General features: G+C 41.6%; 1 protein-coding gene across 1 annotated transcript; it reads right to left on the reverse strand.

The window, feature by feature from the left end:
* Window positions 1-3: 3 nt before the first annotated feature.
* Window positions 4-18,846, reverse strand: LOC146259116 (mucin-5B-like). Its single transcript, XM_084671894.1, has 47 exons — window positions 18,771-18,846; window positions 18,396-18,657; window positions 18,145-18,259; window positions 17,833-17,923; window positions 17,572-17,705; window positions 17,202-17,418; window positions 16,984-17,109; window positions 16,773-16,887; window positions 16,507-16,657; window positions 16,286-16,399; window positions 16,112-16,178; window positions 15,822-15,959; window positions 15,527-15,691; window positions 15,177-15,271; window positions 14,967-15,093; window positions 14,609-14,864; window positions 14,372-14,430; window positions 14,162-14,265; window positions 13,913-14,064; window positions 13,686-13,824; window positions 13,433-13,540; window positions 13,120-13,299; window positions 12,511-12,750; window positions 12,226-12,382; window positions 11,645-11,773; window positions 11,097-11,534; window positions 9,673-10,640; window positions 7,785-9,210; window positions 6,522-6,896; window positions 6,285-6,430; window positions 5,954-6,128; window positions 5,591-5,838; window positions 5,289-5,472; window positions 4,929-5,139; window positions 3,913-4,088; window positions 3,356-3,425; window positions 3,080-3,180; window positions 2,895-2,926; window positions 2,593-2,770; window positions 2,380-2,484; window positions 2,233-2,273; window positions 2,003-2,122; window positions 1,800-1,898; window positions 1,562-1,690; window positions 1,431-1,470; window positions 1,150-1,273; window positions 4-853 (listed from the first exon to the last, which is right to left on the reverse strand). Exons 1-47 carry the CDS (start codon window positions 18,844-18,846, stop codon window positions 643-645), a joined length of 9,114 nt encoding a protein of 3,037 aa, XP_084528020.1. The 3' UTR covers window positions 4-642.

Genomic DNA, 18,846 nt, shown 5'->3' on the forward strand with positions numbered 1-18,846 from the left:
TTAATACTGAGTAGCAGAATGTTTGAGTTTCAGCAGCTGTTCAAACTAGGAAACTCCAAATGCCCTTCTCGTTTCATTGTTAGGGAAGTTTTTAACAATAATCATGTGTCAAATATTGACCAATGGGATGATGAAAACATAACATCTTTAGCTTTTACTGTCCATCAATGTCATATTGCTGCTATATTTAAAGTACAGTATACATTTAATATGATAAATGTAAGATCACATCATATTAAAGTTTATAAAATATATAATATTTAGTGAGTGATTTGGAATGTTTATGAAGCAGCTCACGTTTTATATATTACTGCACAAGATGTGCAATAATATATAAAGTAGCATCCACTAAGCAGCAAAACAGTTTATTAACCACAATAATGTTTTGTAGTGTTTAATAAGGGAAGGAATTTACCAGATCAAAGTTAAACACTGCCTTTATGGGAAATAGGTCCTTAATACAGTATAATGTCATTATTCAGAAATAGAAACATGAACCAATGATTTTTTTCAGATGCATTTATTAAGATAAAGAGATTTGAGTTCTACATTTCAAATATAATCTATAGTAGCTAACAGCTAAGGGTCTAGGATAGACAACTTATTCATCACAGCAAAGTGGTGGGGGAGTCGCAGTCCCTTTCAGACCAATCTGAGACTCCGGCTCTTGCGGAGGGGCCATCTGCCGGCACCGTTGCAGTCGGTGTGGCCGCAGCTACACTCCTCCACGTGCATGTAAGTGTAAGGAACCTGGTCTCCATTCAGGCACTGCAGGGTAACAGTGCGGTTGGAAGAGCGCAACTCCTTGCAGCAGGTGCAGGACTGCTGCATGATGGCAGCCACTTCAGAGTACCTGCAGCACAGAGAGATGGGAAGGGGTTCACACACAGTTATGAAGTTTACACACCGTCACTATCTTTAGTATGCAAGAAACAGAAATATGTTTGTGTCACTGATATCTTACTCGCCGATTGCACTATGTCCTATCTATAATTCAAGGAATCTGTTTGTGTGTATCACCTTCTTCGTCAAGGGCACTGTGCACCATCAATCTAGTTCCAAGAATCTGTGTGTGTCCTCACCGACATCACTGTCTGCATCACAGGCACTGTGCCCTGATTTATAGTGCTTGTTAAATGTGTGTCTTACTTGGTGAAAGTGTTGCAGGCTCCTTCACAGTAAGGCATGTCCACTTCCTCCACAGACTGGCATCCCTTGTAATTGATGCGTGTTTGCTTGCTTCCTATCTTACAGGCCTTTTCCTTCTCCACACCTGTCGGAGAACAAGAAAAATACTTATTTTTGTGGAAATTGTTGTATTTGAAATATGACTGAATATCATTCTTATCTTGTGACACTGCTTGTAGATGTTTTGAACAGAACTCATGTATATATATATAAAAAAAAAAGAATAACAAAATCCAACTCACAAATTTTACAGCAACCATTTGCTGCTGTCTGTATTGAATCCTGTGTTTTGGCAGAAATAAAGGTTTTACTTTTGACATTCAAGTTTTTCTAGCAATGCAAATTGGAATTGTTGCATATATATTATATATACCGGCTGGCAGTTGCTCTGCTGGAATGGAGGACACTGGGTCTTGGAGCTGGTGGTTACATAGGTCGCACCATTCCTAAAGCAACTGTAACTTTCACATGTATTGCCAGACATTGACCAGATTTCTCCAGGCTGGGTGGGCACAAACACACACACACGTTCAGTATTTAAGCAAAGTTATATTAATTAATAACTACTCAGAATTCTGGTACTCTAACTCTAAACAGGTAAGACTAATTACCTTCAGCAACTGGTTGGTTCCATTCATTTTGAGGATACAGTGCGTTTGCAAACACTTTCCACAGCATTCATCTGAGTCTGTCTCAATATACTCATATCCCTGGGAGAAGAACACAGTGAGACTCCGTTGACTGGGATAACTTATATCTTCGCTGTTTCATGCTTCAAAATATCACTAGGAGCAATCAATATTCTCGTTCTTACCAGATCACAGGTTTTATTACATTCTGGAATGTGACAGACTATTTTTAACAGGCCATCGATGTTCTCCTCCCTCGTACAAGTACAGTCTTGACACTCCACTACTGGTACTGAGGCATCAGGCTTGGAACAGAAAAACATGAAATGTGTAAATGGAACTCAAAATATTTAACATTATAACATTTCTCATGTACAAATTGATTTTTTAGATTGAGTGTTTATGCTGTTATTACCTGGTATTCCATCTTTTTGTGCACACAAACTCTTTTAGGCTCTGGTATAAGGAGACAGAGACCCTCACAATGAAATAACAGGGAATTCACAAACAGTGTTGTCCTTGCTATAAAAACATTGGGACAAGAAGTTCTTAAAGACAATACCACATGTGGTTTTCGGGCAGCATCTTCCTTCAGGCACTGAGACCATAGGCTTGAACCCAATCGGACAGTTCATGTCTTCAGCTGGACAAGTACTGCTGACACACTCTGTAGAAAAAGCAATTGCACATATATTCTATCTGTCTGAAGTGTATAGTTTGTGCATCATTATGTGAGAGAATTTGTGAGAATGAATAGAATCTGAGCGAGTCTTACGGCAAGCGAGGCTAGAGCAACAGGAGTCTGACGGATTAGTCTGGTTGACAAGGATGAACCCTGGATCAGTGCAGGTGGTTACAGAGGACTCTGGACAAACCTTAGGCTTGCAAGTCACAGTCTTGGTGGATTTCTCACAAATGCAGTCCTGGCATTTGTACTGAAACCTCTCATTGAACTGTATGAAGAATTGCAAATAAGCGGTTGATTTAATTTAATTCAATGTGACAAGAATGGTTACACTACTTTCATTTGAACCTTTCTGAATAGGAAGTAAATCGTTTTTTGTGTCATTAATTTACCTCTCGTGGTACACCTTCCGGATCAAGGCACCCTATGAATACACGCACCACAATCAGTAATCAATATTACAAAATGCAATGTCTTGTCAGAATCATCAATCATATATGGGCCTCTAACAGTTTTAGTTGGTTAAACTTCATGGATGATATCATCAGAATAATCTCAAAATGCTGTGTATACTTACCACATTTATCCACACAGACTCCAGACTTTTTGTTAAACAGCTTCATGCCATCTGGGCAAAAGCATCCCTCAGTTGTAAAATTCAAGTTGGTATCAGCAGGACTGTAAAAGGGAACCGTTGTATTCTGATCAGTTTTTTTTCAGAGCATTCATGCATTTGAAATAAAATAAACAGTAATGGTTGGTCTCCCTGAATGACAACCATAAGAACGATGTGAATGCCCCGGGGACCTGGATGTAAGCATGGCTTGTAACCAGTCAGACATGTAAGACTTACTTATCATCACAGGTAGGCTGCTCTGCAGGACCACAAGGGTTGTAGACTTTGTCTGCCGGGCATTCGCTGGCTGTTGGGGAAGGAAAAGAAAGTAAATCGTTTCGGTTTATCTACATTATAATAGTTGGTAACACTTGACATTAAGATTACATTAACTACCATGTAACTGCATAGCAAACACGTACAATGACAACATTGTAGGTCTATAGGAATAAGTGTTAGGGTTGTAAATGATTACAAAAGTGTATGAAGACACACTGTGGGGGGAGGGATTTAAGGGGGTGTTGTAAAGGGTCAGTTGAAGATTGTTTTACCAAAATAGGATCAATTTAAGCCTCACCTGAAGCCCAACTTCTCCCTTACCAAGTCTCACTTGTGTAATAAATTGTACTGCTAAACGGTATGGTAGTATAACTACATAGCAGTTCTTATGTAACTACAATGTTACTGTAGGAATAGCTATGTAGTTAAATGGTACTTAAACCTTAGTATAAAAATGTTGCTTAAATGGTTGAATAAATAATTGTACAACACACTGACAGGAAGGGTTTTCTTACCACATATTTGGACGTGGTTCCTCCAGTGTAGGCAAACTCCAAACTGAATACAAGCAGCAGCATAAGTCTGCAAACTTGTGCACTCAACTGTTGGGTTGGTTACATGGCATCCATCAAAAACACATCCCTCATAGAATTTGTCAGGGGAGACAAATGGATGGCATTCTTCAAACAAGCTGTGTAGATAAACCAGACAGAAATCATAAGTAACAGACATTTCAAAGACACAATATGAAAAAGGGGGTTTACAATAGGGATGCACCGAATCCAGATTTTTGGGGTTCGGTCAAATACCGAATCCACTGGTTAAGATTCGGCCGAATCTGAAACCGAATACCGAATCCTACACCCATCTTCCGTCCATTAACACAGTAAACACATTAATAAATTAAACAACGTCCACAGCAGTGTTTTTGTGGGGGGGGTTTTTACTGCAAAAAAAAAAGATGGAAAACGAGAGGGAAAAACTATTTTGACAAATACCATATGCCTATGTTTACCCTATGTCAAGATCCAATCTATATCCAAAATATTAGCCTTTTTGATTTCCTAAATTTCTTTCGGATGTTTCATACGCGGATATCTTGTGTATTGGTTAGGGTCCTTTCCACCACGAGACAAATCGGCATTGCAAATTTAACATTAACCTCGACTTGAATCGCCTTCTTTTGACTGAAAGTACAGCCAAACAACACTTTTTCTGCTCACAATTTCCATTTTCACTTTCTCACATCTTACTGCATTGAACAGTCCACCTACGTAAACAACTTCCCGTAAGCAACGGCGGCGTCATTATGTCGACCAGCGTAGCGCGTAGTGCAAGCGCAGGGTTCGGATTCGGTAAATAAAATAAAAATCTAAGGTTCGGCCGAATCAGAACCCTGTCAAAAAGGCCAATATTAGGCCGAAACCGAATCCTGGATTCGGTGCATCCCTAGTTTACAACATACACCTGTGGCATCATGGCATATTGTTGTAAAACGAAACAAAATGTCTGTGTGTGTTTTTGGGGGTACCTGCTCTTAAGAAGATCACAAATGGAATCAGGTTTGCATGGCTTCGGCGAAGGAAGAACCGGTGAGTCGGTCGGTGGGAACAAGGGTGGCACGAAACAGTCAGGCTGGTACAGGTCTTTGGCAGGCCAGTAATCTGCCATAACCGCACAGCTATTCACCAGTTGGCCTCCTGGCAGCATGCAGTCATCATGCTGATTGTTGTTGCATGTCCCTGATAGAATACACAAACACGAATGAAAATAGCAAAAAGTAGCACACTTTTAAAAGCAAATTTGATTTAGTGACAATGTAGAAGGGAATTGAAATCTAAATAGTCCACTACTGAAAGGCTTGGTCTGTAGAAAAGGCTTTAACACTTACCACAATGTCCTTGTGTGTTGTTTCCAAACTTTTTAAATGGAAGGGCAACACTAAAGCCATTGACACCAAATGTAACAACTACTTGTAGATGAGGAATCTCCAAAACCATATTAAGTCCAGAGTTCAAAATCTTTATCCCATGACGTACAAAAGGTAGATCAAGGCCAACCCCACCAACAAGAGCCTTGATGAAATGAACAAGTAAACAAAAGAACAAGTAATTTAATAATTGATGAACAAATGTTAGAATTTTACAAACCAGTGGATCAATATAACTTAGCATAGAACATACTGCACAGTACCTCTAACTGCACAGCACCCAGGAGGTTGTTATTCTTGAGTGTTATGACTTGGGAGTTATAAGACACGATGATTGACCTGGGACAGGACACGTCCTCAGTGGGATCACAGTAGACGTTGTCAATATAAATTCTTAAGTTGTGATTAGGTCTGATCTCCTCCATTAGGATGTATGTACAGTTTCCTTGATAACTGTACATCAGCCCATCAAATGTTATATAATGAGGGTCTCCCCAACCTTCACACAGACCTGCAATAAAAAAAGTTTTTAAACCAACAATTAAGATTGGGCAGTTATTACAAGAAGCAAAAAAAAAGAAATACTATGTATTTTTGTTCAGAGACTTAGAAGAAAATAAACTCACAGTCACACACATAGTGTTCGCAACAATAGTTCTCATCATAAACAAGAACTGGATTCATGCCATTGGCACAAGTGATGTTCTCAAGAGGTGGACATTCATATGGAATTATTTCAATGGTATTATTCTCAATGCATCTGGCCATTGTGCAGTTGCAAATCAAGAATGTTTCGTTTTGCTGACGTTTAGAGGAAGAAAGCATAAGACAATAAATTGCCAGTTTTCACAATATCCTAATAAACCAAATGTTGATTCACTCCATCAATAGCATGAAAATATCAGCACATTTGTATTTGCACAGTTTCATTTGAAGCATTTGTTTGGAGTGACTTACCACTTTGTCCCATTCTGGGCAAGTGGGTGGAGGTGGGGTTGGAACAAAACATGGACCTGTTGTATTCTTAATCTCACAAATGTTGGAGCATATCATGGTAAGGCATATACCTGACCCCATGTCCTTCTGGTCAAGTATGGTCTCTCCTAAACAAAAAATCAATTGACAGTTATCAAGTAATTATCATCCAATTATCATGACATTATCTTTCTTATTCTACAGCCATTTTTGTATTACCTGGTTTATAGTGCTTCCCATTGAAAGTACAAATGCATTCTGTCGTTGATGTTGTTGGTGATTGAGTTGGAGATGTGGTTGGAGGTTGACTTTGGGTGGTCACAGTAGTAGTTGTTGTGGGTTTTTCAGTTGTACCATGAGGTGTTGATGGTTTGGGGGTATTCACAGTAGTACTCTTGGTAATTTGTTCACCTGTTGATGGAGATGTTTTTGTTGGACCAGTGATAACAGATTCTGTTGTAGTTTGGGCTGTTGTTGGTCCAGGAATTGGAGGTTCAGTTGTGGTGGTTGTGTTTGTTGGTGTTGGTTTTTCAGTTGTAGTAGGAGGTGGTGTTGGTTCAGGAGTTTTCACAGTTGTCAATTTGGTAGTTTGGGCTGTTGTTGGTTCAGGAGTTGGAGGTTCAGTTGTGGTAGTGGTTGTTGTAGTTGGTGGTGGTGGTGTTGGTTTTTCAGTTGTAGTAGGAGGTGGTGTTGGTTCAGGAGTTATCACAGTTGTCAATTCTGTAGTTTGGGCTGTTGTTGGTTCAGGAGTTGGAGGTTCAGTTGTGGTGGTTGTGGTTATTGGTGGTTTTGTTGGTTTTTCAGTTGTAGTAGAATGTGGTGTTGGTTCAGGAGTTTTCACAGTTGTCAACTTGGTAGTTTGGGCTGTTGTTGGTTCAGGAGTTGGAGGTTCAGTTGAGGTGGTTGTTGTTGTTGGCGATGGTGTTGGTTTTTCAGTTGTAGTAGGAGGTGGTGTTGGTTCAGGAGTTATCACAGTTGTCAATTTTGTAGTTTGGGCTGTTGTTGGTTCAGGAGTTGGAGGTTCAGTTGTGGTGGTGGTTGTTGTAGTTGGTGGTGGTGGTGTTGGTTTTTCAGTTGTACTATGAGGTGGTGTTGGTTCAGGAGTTATCACAGTTGTCAATTTTGTAGTTTGGGCTGTTGTTGGTTCAGGAGTTGGAGGTTCAGTTGTGGTGGTGGTTGTTGTAGTTGGTGGTGTTGGTTTTTCAGTTGTAGTAGGAGGTGGAGTTGGTTCAGGAGTTTTCACTGTTGTCAATTTTGTAGTTTGGGCTGTTGTTGGTTCAGGAGTTGGAGGTTCAGTTGTGGTGGTTGTGGTTGTTGGCGATGGTGTTGGTTTTTCAGTTGTAGTAGGAGGTGGTGTTGGTTCAGGAGTTATCACAGTTGTCAATTTTGTAGTTTGGGCTGTTGTTGGTTCAGGAGTTGGAGGTTCAGTTGTGGTGGTGGTTGTTGTAGTTGGTGGTGGTGGTGTTGGTTTTTCAGTTGTACTATGAGGTGGTGTTGGTTCAGGAGTTATCACAGTTGTCAATTTTGTAGTTTGGGCTGTTGTTGGTTCAGGAGTTGGAGGTTCAGTTGTGGTGGTGGTTGTTGTAGTTGGTGGTGTTGGTTTTTCAGTTGTAGTAGGAGGTGGAGTTGGTTCAGGAGTTTTCACTGTTGTCAATTTTGTAGTTTGGGCTGTTGTTGGTTCAGGAGTTGGAGGTTCAGTTGTGGTGGTTGTGGTTGTTGGCGATGGTGTTGGTTTTTCAGTTGTAGTAGGAGGTGGTGTTGGTTCAGGAGTTATCACAGTTGTCAATTTTGTAGTTTGGGCTGTTGTTGGTTCAGGAGTTGGAGGTTCAGTTGTGGTGGTGGTTGTTGTAGTTGGTGGTGGTGGTGTTGGTTTTTCAGTTGTAGTAGGAGGTGGAGTTGGTTCAGGAGTTTTCACTGTTGTCAATTTTGTAGTTTGGGCTGTTGTTGGTTCAGGAGTTGGAGGTTCAGTTGTGGTGGTTGTGGTTGTTGGCGATGGTGTTGGTTTTTCAGTTGTAGTAGGAGGTGGTGTTGGTTCAGGAGTTATCACAGTTGTCAATTTTGTAGTTTGGGCTGTTGTTGGTTCAGGAGTTGGAGGTTCAGTTGTGGTGGTGGTTGTTGTAGTTGGTGGTGGAGGTGTTGGTTTTTCAGTTGTAGTAGGATGTGGTGTTGGTTCAGGAGTTTTCACAGTTGTCAATTCTGTAGTTTGGGCTGTTGTTGGTTCAGGAGTTGGAGGTTCAGTTGTGGTGGTTATTGGTGGTGGTGTTGGTTTTTCAGTTGTAGTTGGAGGTGGTGTTGGTTCAGGAGTTATCACAGTTGTCAATTTTGTAGTTTGGGCTGTTGTTGGTTCAGGAGTTGGAGGTTCAGTTGTGGTGGTTGTGGTTGTTGGCGATGGTGTTGGTTTTTCAGTTGTAGTAGGATGTGGTGTTGGTTCAGGAGTTTTCACAGTTGTCAATTTTGTAGTTTGGGCTGTTGTTGGTTCAGGAGTTGGAGGTTCAGTTGTGGTGGTGGTTGTTGTAGTTGGTGGTGGAGGTGTTGGTTTTTCAGTTGTAGTAGGATGTGGTGTTGGTTCAGGAGTTTTCACAGTTGTCAATTCTGTAGTTTGGGCTGTTGTTGGTTCAGGAGTTGGAGGTTCAGTTGTGGTGGTTATTGGTGGTGGTGTTGGTTTTTCAGTTGTAGTTGGAGGTGGTGTTGGTTCAGGAGTTATCACAGTTGTCAATTTTGTAGTTTGGGCTGTTGTTGGTTCAGGAGTTGGAGGTTCAGTTGTGGTGGTTGTGGTTGTTGGCGATGGTGTTGGTTTTTCAGTTGTAGTAGGAGGTGGTGTTGGTTCAGGAGTTATCACAGTTGTCAATTTTGTAGTTTGGGCTGTTGTTGGTTCAGGAGTTGGAGGTTCAGTTGTGGTGGTGGTTGTTGTTGGTGGTGGTGTTGGTTCAGGAGTTGGAGCTGCAGTTGTGCTGGTGGTTGGTGTTGGTGGTGGTGTTGGTCCAGGAGTTGGAGCTGCAGTTGTGCTGGTTGTTGTAGTTGGTGGTGGTGTTGGTTCAGAAGTTGGAGCTGCAGTTGTGCTGGTGGTTGGTGTTGGTGGTGGTGTTGGTTCAGGAGTTGGAATTACAGTTGTGGTGGTGGTTGTAGTTGGTGGTGGTGTTGGTTCAGGAGTTGGAGCTGCAGTTGTGCTGGTGGTTGGTGTTGGTGGTGGTGTTGGTTCAGGAGTTGGAATTGCAGTTGTGGTGGTGGTTGTAGTGGGTGGTGGTGTTGGTTCAGGAGTTGGAGCTGCAGTTGTGGTGGTGGTTGGTGTTGGTGTAGGTTCAGGAGTTGGAGCTGCAGTTGTGGTGGTGGTTTGTGTTGGTGGTGGTGTCGGTTCAGGAGTTGGAATTGCAGTTGTGGTGGTGGTTGTAGTTGGTGGTGGTGTTGGTTCAGGAGTTGGAGCTGCAGTTGTGCTGGTGGTTGGTGTCGGTGGTGGTGTTGGTGTGGTACAAATAATGCAACAATAAACACGGAGCATGTAATTGTAGCATTTTCCTGGTCGCCTTGGCTGGTCCTCTTTTTTACAAATAAAACCAATATTTACATCACATGTCACAACTTGCTTGGTATCCTCAAGCACTTCTTCAAGGGTCTTATTAGGGTATCTTGTATCTTTACATTCAATATCCAATGGCTTTTCACAGACAGTCTTTCCACTTTGTGTGATATTTTCATATGTTTCCCAGTCACTTTTGTCTGAACTGTCATCCTCGTCATACCATTCTGACCATTCACAAGTGGGAATACATGGTGTAGTAGGTTCAGGAGTTTTCACAGTTGTCAATTTTGTAGTTTGGGCTGTTGTTGGTTCAGGAGTTGGAGGTTCAGTTGTGGTGGTGGTTGTTGTTGGTGGTGGTGTTGGTTCAGGAGTTGGAGCTGCAGTTGTGCTGGTGGTTGGTGTTGGTTCAGGAGTTGGAGCTGCAGTTGTGGTGGTGGTTGGTGTTGGTTCAGGAGTTGGAGCTGCAGTTGTGGTGGTGGTTGGTGGTGGTGTTGGAGCTGCAGTTGTGCTGGTTGTTGTAGTTGGTGGTGGTGTTGGTTCAGGAGTTGGAGCTGCAGTTGTGGTTGTTGTTGGTGGTGGTGTTGGTCCAGGAGTTGGAGCTGCAGTTGTGCTGGTGGTTGGTGTTGGTTCAGGAGTTGGAGCTGCAGTTGTGGTGGTGATTGGTGTTGGTTCAGGAGTTGGAGCTGCAGTTGTGGTGGTGGTTGGTGGTGGTGTTGGAGCTGCAGTTGTGCTGGTTGTTGTAGTTGGTGGTGGTGTTGGTTCAGGAGTTGGAGCTGCAGTTGTGGTTGTAGTTGGTGGTGGTGTTGGTCCAGGAGTTGGAGCTGCAGTTGTGCTGGTGGTTGGTGTTGGTTCAGGAGTTGGAGCTGCAGTTGTGGTGGTGGTTGGTGTTGGTTCAGGAGTTGGAGCTGCAGTTGTGGTGGTGGTTGGTGGTGGAGTTGGAGCTGCAGTTGTGCTGGTTGTTGTAGTTGGTGGTGGTGTTGGTTCAGGAGTTGGAGCTGCAGTTGTGGTTGTAGTTGGTGGTGGTGTTGGTCCAGGAGTTGGAGCTGCAGTTGTGCTGGTGGTTGGTGTTGGTTCAGGAGTTGGAGCTGCAGTTGTGCTGGTGGTTGGTGTTGGTTCAGGAGTTGGAGCTGCAGTTGTGGTGGTGGTTGGTGGTGGAGTTGGAGCTGCAGTTGTGCTGGTTGTTGTAGTTGGTGGTGGTGTTGGTTCAGGAGTTGGAGCTGCAGTTGTGGTTGTAGTTGGTGGTGGTGTTGGTCCAGGAGTTGGAGCTGCAGTTGTGCTGGTGGTTGGTGTTGGTTCAGGAGTTGGAGCTGCAGTTGTGGTGGTGGTTGGTGGTGGTGTTGGTTCAGGAGTTGGAGCTGCAGTTGTGGTGGTGGTTGGTGTTGGTTGTGGAGTGGTGGTCTGTACAGTGGTGGTTGTCGTGGGTTTTTCCGTTGTAGTAAGTGATGTCACAGATTGGGTAGTTGTCGAAGGTGACAGAGTTGATGGGGGTGTTGGTGGTGGGGTTGGCGTTGTAAAGCAAGTTTCATTGCTATGGATTACGGTTGCGTTTATGCAAATGGCATAGTAGCACATTCCCAGGTTATCAGTCACATTATAAATAACTTCGTGATCCTCATACACAGTTCCATTGTATATGCAGACGTCACACTTTTCAACACATGTCTGGTTCTCTTCATCAAATATGGGTTTATCCTCTGGGCACACTGGGTAACAGCCTATGTAGAAGTCAAATAACATTACTAGAATGTTGGCTTTTGATCATTTGGTCCATTTACTATTTAAAATAAAAATACTATACAGTTGTAAAATCAACAATATGAATTACCTTCCAGGTTTGGAATTGGGTTGCTGCATATGCCTTGTGGATTCAAGCAGGTCTTGTAGCAAGGTGTGTGACATGGGCTATAATGCCATTTGCATTCATTTGGCTCATTGTAGTAGTCACAAAACACAGCTGTGTTGTAAAATGAAGGCCAATTTACCATGCAATCAATCAAATACAATATCATCTATAAGAAATCAAACGTCTATCTAATCTATCTAATTAAATCTATTTAATTCAGCATTTCATATTGTAGATCTGCATGATAATTACTATGTATAAAAACAGATTATGCACAGAAAGGTCAGCAGTGAACAATTAATATATTTGAATTATTTTGTATTTAACAAGCAGTAGAATGAGAAAAAAACGTATCATATTACATGATGATAATAAAATAGATTTGAAGAATACTATGGGGAAATGGGTATCTACAAATTAAGCTGAATAAAAAGTAATGAGCTATGGATAAACATAATGCTCCATACTTTGGGGCTTGATGTGAAATTCATTTATTAGTGTTTTGGCCAAATCACTGGCTTATTTCAGAAACTATTGAAACAATGCAAGAAATCTGTACTTACGACAGATCTCAGGTGTTCTCCAGTTAACACACACTCCAGCTTCGTTGCAAGCTTGAGCATAAGCCGCTACTGCAGTGCATAAACACTCACAGTCTCCCCCAGAATCACAGGCACATGAATCTTTCACACAGTTCTCATAAAATTGTGTAGGATCAACCTAAAAACGCATGTGCAGAACATGAATGTTTTAATGAGTACAATTTCTTTAAAATAATTATTTCAAATCATTTATTTAATTTACATTAGATGATAATGTGTGTGAGAATGTGATTGTTTTTTTTTTACCTTTTTGTGGCAATCTTGGAAAGTAATTCCTTTTATAATGCTGCACTGCATTTTGGCCCAGTTATGACGATTGGGTCTGGCAACACACGATTCTGTGTTTGCTTCTGCATCTGGACAGTAGTATGATGTTTGCCAGCTGTTTGCAAACTCCAGAACACTGCTAACAGTTATCTGGCCTTGTGTGGTGAAGTCATTCTGGGCATCCCCATTATAATCCCCACATAGGCCGCAGACTTCTCCCTAAACAGCCACACATACATTTCATTGTAAGTGCTTGGATACACAGATATGTTGGAATTGGAAGTAAATCTGTTAAGCCATTTCCTGTTTACAATGAGAGGTCTGTAAAATCCTTCCTGTAGTTTTTGAGAACAAATTCAGGCATCTGCCCATACGATGTCAGTCTGGTGTAAACTAGGATCGATTTCTAAGTAAGCAGATTTAACCTTCCTTTTATATTCTTCCATAATAATACAAGGGGGGGGGGGATACAGTTAGACAGATTAAGTACATCCAGTAGTGATAACATAAGATCATATGTTTACAGTATAATAACAACAGTCAAAATAATTCAGCACAATCGTAGCTGCAGCGCGGGATCCAACTTACCATATGATGTGGTTCAAGGATAATGCGGACTGTGGTTTTGCGATCCCACAACACAGACAATCCTATAGCAGACTCTACAACCAGGTACAGTCCAACGTTCCTCACATTGTATTTGATTTGAACACCTTCATCTGTTTCCGTCACTTCATATGATCCATGTGACAGTTTTAACTCTGTTCTCTGTCAGAGCAAATAGGTTATCACAGTGTATTCTAACATTCTTATGACAACAAATTCACATTCAATTGTGATTTGTCTTTGAACAAGCTGTTTTGCTAATTGTCAGTGATATTTGAGTTCTATTCTCACTCACCCCCAGCTTGATCCTGACTGTTTTGGAGCAGGTTGTGCCAGTACTTCCACATGGTATGTTCTCTGTAATCACTCCAAAGTCCTGGACTGTCCCTTCCCCACATTTATTCTTGAACACAGATGACAATGTTAGCAAAGTTTATCGATGATCAGTCAGTAGATCAAGAGGTAAAATAGTTGCTCAGAAAATAGCAAAACTATTTCCCCCAAAAAATATTTCATTCCAAATGGTTGTGGTTTCAAAATGCATTCACCTGGAGAGCCACATAGCCACATTCACCACTAAATCCATACGTTCGCTGGTCAAAGGTGCTGTAATGACCACTGCCGAAAATTGTACAGGTTGCAGAGCACTTTTTATCTGTGCACTCCCAATGCCCCCGCTTGCAGGTGCTAGATGAGAACATAAGTCAAATACATTCAGAACATGTGTACAGTATATAATTAATACATCAGTTAAATCATCATGACATGAGCTTACCATGTGTTGCACTGGACTGGGATACGTTGCCCCGCAGCATAGTAGGACCCATCATGGAGGCAAGGACAGTCATGTTCTTTCACACAGTTACCTCTGTTATCATCGACAAGTCCACTGGGACACTGACAACCGGATTGACACTCTGAAGTGTACTGGTAAAAAAAAAACGAAATAAGCCAACTAATTACAAAGGGAAGAACCTGGAAGATGAAAAGCATGTACTAGGAAGATCATCTGCCATCAACTCACACACTCGTCACTGTCCAGATTTCTACAGCTTTTAGCACATTGTACTCCTATCTCCCCTGAACCAGCGGTAGAGCAGTTGAAGAACACTTTTGTGGATGGGCAGGCTGTAACAGAGGGTATAGCTATGTTTCATACACAGAGAGAGACCAGACTATGCTTGTTCTGTACTATAAAGGTTGTGAGGCCATGTTGTGACTGGAGGCAACTTACTCTCTGAGTGGAGACGAACTCTCCAAGAACGACAGTGAAGTTTGCCATTGGTGCAGATACTTGAAAAAGAAAACAATATGGATGTGACTAACTATACAAATTTGACAGTTAATTATTAACTGTAAAAATAAAATACAAAAATGTCTCTGCATACTTCACAAGTAAAGGATCATGGACAGGGTGTTACATGTTCACCAGGATACTTTCCCTCTTCATCAGTTTGCAGCAGTCACTCACCAATGCTCGTCTCTGATGTTGATGGACTTCCCCGGTTTGACGTGGACACCGTCATAGTAGCAAGGACACTTATCCATGGGCACACAGACACCTTTATCATCCAGGTAGAGACCCTGAGGGCAGGAGCAGCCATCCACAGGCTGCAAGTCCAAGGTGCAGCCCTGTCGCTCTGAGCTTAGTGATCTGCAGGTCAGCTGGCATCTCTGCAGCTTGTAGGAGAAGGTCTGAGATATTGGGCAGCTCCTTGTGTACTTGTCTGTCCACAACAACAACAACAACAAGGTTAGAATAGCAGAATTGTATGTTGGAGATGTCTTGATTGTTTTCATTCTAAAAGGCATCGTGATGAGATCCTTACCACACACGTTGTCTCTCCAGCCTGTCAAGACCACCCCTTTGGTTGCACATTCTCGGGCGTAAGAGGAGAACACCGCACACAGGCAGTCCTCACTCTTCTCACAGTTACAGCTGGAGTATGTGCAGCGCTGCAGAGAGGACCATACAATTATAAAGCTGCAATCATCCAAGCCAGACAGGACTCAGCCAATCAGAACTATTATATATCTACCTTAAAGTACATTTCAGGATCAACTGAGGTGTGACACTTGGCAAAAGTGCTTTCTGGACTTTTTAGCAGTGAGCACCAGTGTTCAGCATATTTCTCTGAGGAAACAACAATAATGATGTTGAATTTAAATATGGCTTCTACAGTACATACAATTGCTTCTGCTGTCATTATTGTGCACATTTGGATTACGCAAAACAGTATTTGCATTCATTGCGGTGATATGAGCAGGATTTTTAAAGCTGTCGTTAACATAATATAACATAAAATACAATACAATGCAACATTGATATGATATAACTTAAAAGTTTGGCTATGTGACCAGTAACAAGCCAAGTATAATCAAAACGTACCATTCTCAACACTAAGGGCACATGGGTCATCCAGCCTCTCTACCCGGTCTGGGCAGGTGGGATTGCTCTTCCAGGAGCTCCCGAAGGAAGATGCTGTACCCTCCACAATCCCCTGAGGGCTCTTCATGTCATCACCCAGAACCATGTTGTAGTTCCCACATAAACCTACACCAAACAAAAGTCATGTCCGTCTTTATAACATGAATGAGAGTTGTTATACTGTAAACCTTAAATCACATGACACACATTTGCACAAATAATCAGTGGGATAAAAAGTGATTATTAACTATATTACCTCTGGTCTTCATCTTATGCATCTGGTCAAGTGTTACATAAACTTGCATCATGGGGACAAGCTGAATTTGTAATTGCAACCCAAAGCTGGTTTGGAGAATGATGTGGAAAGATGAAGGCTGAAATATGTTGATGTCAGCTATGAGGAAGGGGGGAAAGAGTTAACTGCTTCTCAAGCAATCTCAAATGATTTGATCACAATAGCAAACGTTCATTTCCATGAAGAAAGGGAAGTGTTTGTGTGTTTCTTAAACACATTTAATACATTCAACTTGTACAATATTGTCCAACCTGTGCTGTAGGGCAAATTAATCTCCGCATTGTGCTTTACTTTTCCGTTAGCTGTAAACACCAAGGCCTGAAGGACACAACAACTTCTTTGAGAAAATATACACATCAGAAAATAAATACACAGGCGTGTGTCTTAGTTAAGGTCAAATATATTTCTCCTTGAAGAATACTTACATTATTTCTGTCATTATTCAGAAGGACCACCACTGTCTTTAGACAGGTGTCGAGCTTGTGGCTCACACAGGGAGTCAGCTGGGCCAGAATGGTAAACTTGGAAACCACACTCTCCTAACAAAACAGTGACATGACACAGGAAATAAGTGAAATGCCTATGAATTCATTGAGATTTTTCGTGACTTAAAAGTCATATCTATCGTTCACATGTTATATTGTACCTTGTTCTCAACTTTAGCCAGAGTGTAGTAGCAGTCTCCGTGGAAGATAAAGCCTTTGCCATCAAAGGTGGTCACATGTGACCCCTCCTCAACTGCACATGTTGCAGGACTCGGAAGAATTTTACAAGACCACTTGCCATGATGACAGACACTGACAGAAAAATACATTGAGGTAATTAACAGGATATGACACAATACAGGTGGTCCTCAGTCACTCCTCCTTTACCAAACATATTAACCTGAGAAAACAAGGTTTGTAAACGTACCATTCCTCCTTGTCCTGTTTGTAAACGTCCCCATTGTTGTATACCTTGTCATGCTTGCACTGACACTGGTCTTGTGTGATGCAGCCTCTCTTTGAGATATTATCAAACACCGTCCCTAAAATATTGAGCACATGTTTGTAACAGTATAACAAAAAGTTACAACATTTTATTAACAAGACATTGTTTCTTTTTTTTTTACTGACAAACTGACCTGCAGGACAGAAGCATCCGTCCATTTTGTGTTCCTCACACAGTGAGCTTGTGTCTGAGTGTGTGCAAGTATCCATGCATGGAGAGCCATCCTCCAAATACACCATGTTGAATGGACACTGCTTAGCTGCAAAGAAAGTCAATCAAAATTAATCTGTGGTTTGATAAGAAGAAAAAAAAGTCTCTAAAATGTAGGGTGATGATAAGTAAAGGCAGTACCACAGAAGTGGGGAGTCCTCCAGTTAGGTGGACTCCCTCCGGCGTGGGAACACTGGCGTGAGAATTCTGCAAGCGTGCTGCAGATGCAGAAATCATCCGTGGTGTTGGCGCAGCCACACATGTCCTGGATGCAGGCCTGGAGATATGGCTCAGGATCCAGGAGTGTGCCACAGGACTTCCAGGACTCTGAATGCAGAAGCTGGTTACAGGTGACCCGCTAGAAAAAGGGTGGGAAATAGACAATGTTACTGGCTACTAAGACAAATTTTCTGAAATACAGTAGCATCTGTTTGACATGTTATTGTTCCTGAAATCATTTCTGTAGAAGTCAGTCTTGAATCATTTACATTAGAGTTGAGTACAAACTTACAAAGTCTGTGCATTTGTCTTCTAACAGTATGTTATCTGTAGGTTCATCATCATTTTCATAAGGATCTTCACAATCGTCGTTCGGACGATGGACTTTCTGTAGGTTGCCAAACTCGACCAGACTTATCATACGACCTGTAAACAATAACTCCATCAGTATCAGTAATTAAAATAGAAGACAGACTTACAAATTGTGATGCAAAAAATACAGTGTGGATGCACCTAACCCTTGTATTTGTGAACTGCACCAGTAGTCACCCACCGTTATGAATGAACTCATTGTACACAGAATCACCATTGAAGTCTCCACAAAGTCCACAGGTTCGATTGGCATACTGTGAATCCAGTTCAACCTAATATAGACAATGACAGCACATGTCAGTGATTTAATCTGGTATATTCCAATGAAACATTTTATGTCTTAAAGTCAAATAAAGTCAAACTATTCAACATTTCAACCAAATTCAACCACAATCGTAATAAATAGAATAACCTACAGCAGCACTTTGACAAGTGGTCAAAGTGCACACATTTACATTTATTAATTGAACAGACATTTCTGATGGTATCTTACCATGACTGCATCATCACCATTCCACATGACAGTGATGCCAACTTTAGAGTGAAGCTTGGTGTAAATTGCATTTCGTTCCAGCTGAACTCCTGCATTGTAGTATGGCAGATCAATGCTGGAAGGGACAAAAATATATAATTTAGATCAAGGATTGTGTATAATCAGTTTTGGAAAAGTAAAGTTTAGTGACATATTTTCAGGGGAAATTGTTTATCCTTTTTGATTATTATTTATCATAATGGAGTACTTACACTTCGCCATTCATCCTGATCAAGTTCTTGGTCAGATGAAAGTCAAGGTCGCTGATGGTGACCACTACATAACTGACAGTAGGGTTGCCACCAGCCTCACTCCTCTTCATCAGCACAGAGAACTCTTGGTAAGAGTCATAGCAGTTGGAGGCCAGAGTGTATTCACACATGCCAGGGAACTGGTACAGCTGTCCATCAAAGGTCTTGAAGTGTTGCCTGCCCCAGGTGCTGCAGATGCTGTTAACATGGTTGCTGCTGCGACCTGAAGACACAAAAAGGAAACAATACAACAAAAATCATATGAAACATCTGGTTTGTCTTTGAATTCAATTAGTCTTCGTCAAATCTTTTGGTACCATTTCTTTTCAATCGTACCCTTTTTGGCTTTCAAAGCGATAACACCAGTTACGGACAAAGCCAAGATACACCACCACAAAGTTCTCCAGTCCAT

Source organism: Hypomesus nipponensis, chromosome 14 (assembly GCF_054491055.1).
Source record: "Hypomesus nipponensis isolate SF chromosome 14, ASM5449105v1, whole genome shotgun sequence".
Taxonomy (NCBI): domain Eukaryota; kingdom Metazoa; phylum Chordata; class Actinopteri; order Osmeriformes; family Osmeridae; genus Hypomesus; species Hypomesus nipponensis.